General features: G+C 51.8%; 1 protein-coding gene across 2 annotated transcripts; it reads left to right on the forward strand.

Moving 5' to 3' along the window:
• Positions 1-33: 33 nt before the first annotated feature.
• LOC121024454 (persulfide dioxygenase ETHE1, mitochondrial-like) lies at positions 34-3,393 on the forward strand. Of its 2 annotated transcripts, none has more exons than XM_040466686.1 (4): positions 34-192; positions 562-706; positions 816-964; positions 2,791-3,393. In XM_040466686.1, the coding sequence occupies exons 1-4, from the start codon at positions 112-114 to the stop codon at positions 2,869-2,871; spliced, it is 456 nt and encodes a 151-aa protein (XP_040322620.1). In that variant the 5' UTR covers positions 34-111; the 3' UTR covers positions 2,872-3,393. The 2 variants fall into 2 exon arrangements, with proteins under 2 accessions (XP_040322620.1, XP_040322621.1); XM_040466687.1 differs by lacking the exon at positions 2,791-3,393 and adding an exon at positions 1,700-1,943.
• Positions 3,394-4,018: the final 625 nt, after the last annotated feature.

Consider the following 4,018-nt stretch of genomic DNA (forward strand, 5'->3'; position numbering starts at 1 on the left):
CGCCGCGCCGCGCCGCGCCCCGCCCCGCCCCGCCCCGCCCAGGTCAGCCAGTGGGCACCGGGCTTCCGCAGGCGCTGCGCCTCGGCACGGTCCCACCCGGCCGCGAGCGCGATGGCGGGGGCTACACTGAGGTTCGCCGGGCGGCAGCTCAGCCAGCGCAGCGGGTCTGGAGTCCCCATCCTCCTACGGCAGGTGCGAGGACGCTGGACCCGCAACGGGACTACTGGGCGCTGGGCGGCGGCAGGGGCGGGACTCCGGGTTCCTTGAAACGGAGGAGATCTGGGATCCCTGGGGCTTGGGGCCGGACTCCTGAGTCCTAGACGGAAGAGGCTGCTGGAGACCCTGATTTGGCGGGGGGGTAGGGGGGGGTATTGGAAAGTTGGGACTCATTGGTTCAGATGGAGTAAGGTGCAGGGGCCCCAGACTCCCGACGCCGAGGGGAAAGAAGGGTTTCTGCTTCTGGATCTTAGGAAGAGAATCGAATCGAGGCTCGGAGTCCTGGGTCCCCAGTGAGTGGAAGTCTGGTTCTGCGCTCTCACCTGTCCCACGCCCCCTTCCCAGATGTTTGAGCCCAAGAGCTGCACCTACACGTACCTGTTGGGTGACAGAGAGTCCCGTGAGGCCATTCTGATCGACCCGGTTCTGGAGACAGCGCCTCGGGATGCCCAGCTGGTCAAGGAACTGGGGCTGCGGCTGCTGTATGCTGGTCAGTCTGGAGACCGAACTCCTGGGTCTGAGGGAGGAGGGGGTTGGGGGCTGGGAAGCCTGCGTCCTCCTCTGTGCCCTCCTGGACCTGGCCCTCCTTTCTCCCCCAGTGAATACCCACTGCCACGCGGATCACATTACGGGCTCAGGGCTGCTCCGGTCCCTACTCCCCGGCTGCCAGTCTGTCATCTCCCGCCTTAGCGGGGCCCAGGCTGACTTGCACATTGAGGATGGGGACTCCATCCACTTCGGGCGCTTCGTGAGTTGGATCCTGGGTCCCGAGAGGGTGGTGGCCTGGACTTCTTGGACCTAAGGGAAGAGGGGGCTGGAGGCTTGCGCTCCTGAATCCTGGGGTAGGAGGGGCCTCTGGCCTGGATTTCTGATCCCTGAGTTTGTCTCTGGGAGGAGGGCGCCATAAACCCAGGTGGGGCACTGGGGCAAGAGGCTGGGCAGGTGTGTCTTTGGCCAGGCCCCTTAAGTCAACAACATTTGTGGAGTTTCCTACCACCTTGGAGCAGCTCTTTTGGCCTGGCATCTCCATAAAAGTTGATCGAGGGCTAAAATACTGAAGCCAGGGCTGAGGGAGAGACCCAGCGCTGTCTTCTAGAGCCGCTGTTGGAGGAAGGAGCCTCCTGTTGCCCAGAGCCAGGACCAGGGTGAGGCCATCGAGGCGCCTAGGGCACAACATTTAAGGAGGTGTCCGCTCTCAGGGCCACGCAAGGGCAGGGTGGGCACCTTCAAGCCACCACCTCCTTAAATGTCTCCCCCCACCCCCACCCCCACCCCCACCCCCCGCCACGTGCAGGTTTCTCTCACCCTTGGCATGGCTGTTGCTTCACACAGGAAGGGTCTGAAGGTTCCTACCTCTTTTTCGCTGTCACAGGCCTAGTCAGCAGATTTCCAGCCAGAATTTCAACCCAGAGCAATAGATAGGGGTGGAGGGGGTGCTGGGGGGAGGAGAAACACCTAACAAAGCTTTTGCTTTTCTGATCAGACTGGCTAAAGATACGGAGAGTCTGGCTGACTTTGGGGACAGAATGGTCAAGGGATAGGATGAAGTCTTGGCCTCCAGGTTAGAGGGTTTTGCTAAGTGGGGATAGTTTATATGAGTCAGAGCATTTAGAGGAAATGCGGGCTGTGTGTGGGATCAGAGGGCTTAGCTACGTGGATGTGGCCGCTTCGTTTCAAGTCCTCTTCTGGAAGCGGGTAAAAAAAAATGCACTGTACTTTTACATACACTGCACGTAATTGTCAGGTAGTAGCAAGCACTTCTTGAGTTGAGAAGGCTTAGAAGGGGCGCCTGGGTGGCGCAGTCCGACTTCAGCCAGGTCACGATCTCGCGGTCCGTGAGTTCGAGCCCCGCGTCGGGCTCTGGGCGGATGGCTCGGAGCCTGGAGCCTGTTTCCGATTCTGTGTCTCCCTCTCTCTCTGCCCCTCCCCCGTTCATGCTCTGTCTCTCTCTGTCCCAAAAATAAATAAACGTTGAAAAAAAAAATTAAAAAAAAAAAAAAGAGAAGGCTTAGAAGAGTGAAAAACTGTTGGGATTTTGTGTCAAGATGAGCCCTTTGTTAGACTGACTGAATGAATGCAAGCATGCATGTTGAAGGGTTTAGCTGTGGCGAATTTAGCTTCAGGGTCTTTTTTTTTTTTTTTAAGTTTATTTATTTATTTATTTTAAGAGAGGGGAGGGGCAGAGAGAGAGAGGGAGAGAGAGAGAATCCCAAGCAGGAGCCACACCATCTGCCCAGAGCCCGATGTAGGGCTCGGACCCAGGATCGGTGAGATCATGACCTGAGCCCAAGTCAAGAGTTGGATGCTTAACTGAAATAGCCACCCAGGCGCCCCTTCTGTGTCTGTTTTTTTAAACAACTTAATTGGTATAATTCACAAACCGTCCAATTCATCCACTGGAACTTTACACTTCTTAGTATATTCAGAGTTGAGTCCATCCGTCACCACAATTAATTTTAGAATATTTTTGTCACTTCCAAAAGAAATCCCACTCCCCCTGATTGTCACTCCAGCCCCCTCCCCTCTTGCCCCTACAGCTTTAGGCAACCACTAATCTCCTTTGTGTTTCTACAGGCTTGCCTATTCTGGGTATTTCATAGAGATGGAATCATGTATTATATGGCCTTCTTTGACACGACACACTTCTGTTGCTGACCCTACATTTTCAAGGTTCACCTGTATTGTACCATCTATCAGCATTTCATTCTTTTTTATGGCTGAGTACTCTTCCATTGTGTGAATATACCTCATTCATTCATCCATCAGCCAATAGACATTTTAGCTCTTTCCACTTTTTGGCTATTATAAATGATGCTGCTAAAATACTCATGTACGAGTTTTTGTGTGTCCCTCCATTTTCATTTCTTTTTGCATATATATATATATATATATATATATATATATATATATATATAGGATGGAATTGCTAAATCAATAATCACTCTATATATTTAATACTTTGAGGACCCGACTGACCGATATCCAAAGTGGCTGCACCATTTTATGTTTCCACCAGCAGTGAATGAAAGTGCCAGTTTCTGGGCATCCTTGCCAACCCTTGCCAGTACCTGTCTTTATGATTATCCAGTGTTCTGTGTGGTTTTCATTTGTGTTCTTTAGATACCTTTAGCGATGGCCACATTTTTTACCTCCCTCATTTTCTTCCCCCCATTTTATTTGTTTATTTATTAAAAAATTTTTTTTTAATATTTATTTATTTCTGAGACAGAGAGAGACAGAGCATGAGAGGGGGAGGGGCAGAGAGAGAGGGAGACACAGAATCTGAAGCAGGCTCCAGGCTCTGAGCTGTCAGCACAGAGCCCGATGCGGTGCTCAAACTCACGGAGTATGAGATCATGACCTGAACCGACGTTGGTCGCTCAATCGACTGAACCACCCAGGCTCCCCTTCTTCCCCCCATTTTAAAAGAATTGTAGCGTGCATGTTGTGTGGTAGAAATTGCACATATTGTACATGTGCAGCTTGGTAATTTAAAAAAATTTAATGTTTATTTTGAGAGAGCTAGAGTGCACATGTGAGTGGGGGGGAGGGGCGGGCAGAGAGAGAGGGAGACAGAAGATATGAAGCAGGTTCTGTGCTGACAGCAGAGAGACCGATGCAGGGCTCGAACTCATGAACCATGAAATCAAGACCTGAGCCAGAGTCTGATGCTTAACCGACTGAGCCACCCGGGCACCCTGTAAATTCTTACATATGTTTACACTTGAGCATCCATTGCTAAGATCCAGATACAGAACATACCTATCACCCCAGAAGTTTTCCTTGTCTTTCTCCCTGGCCA

The sequence above is a fragment of the Herpailurus yagouaroundi genome, unplaced genomic scaffold, assembly GCF_014898765.1.
Source record: "Herpailurus yagouaroundi ecotype Mexico unplaced genomic scaffold, PumYag 64964, whole genome shotgun sequence".
Taxonomy (NCBI): Eukaryota; Metazoa; Chordata; class Mammalia; order Carnivora; family Felidae; genus Herpailurus; species Herpailurus yagouaroundi.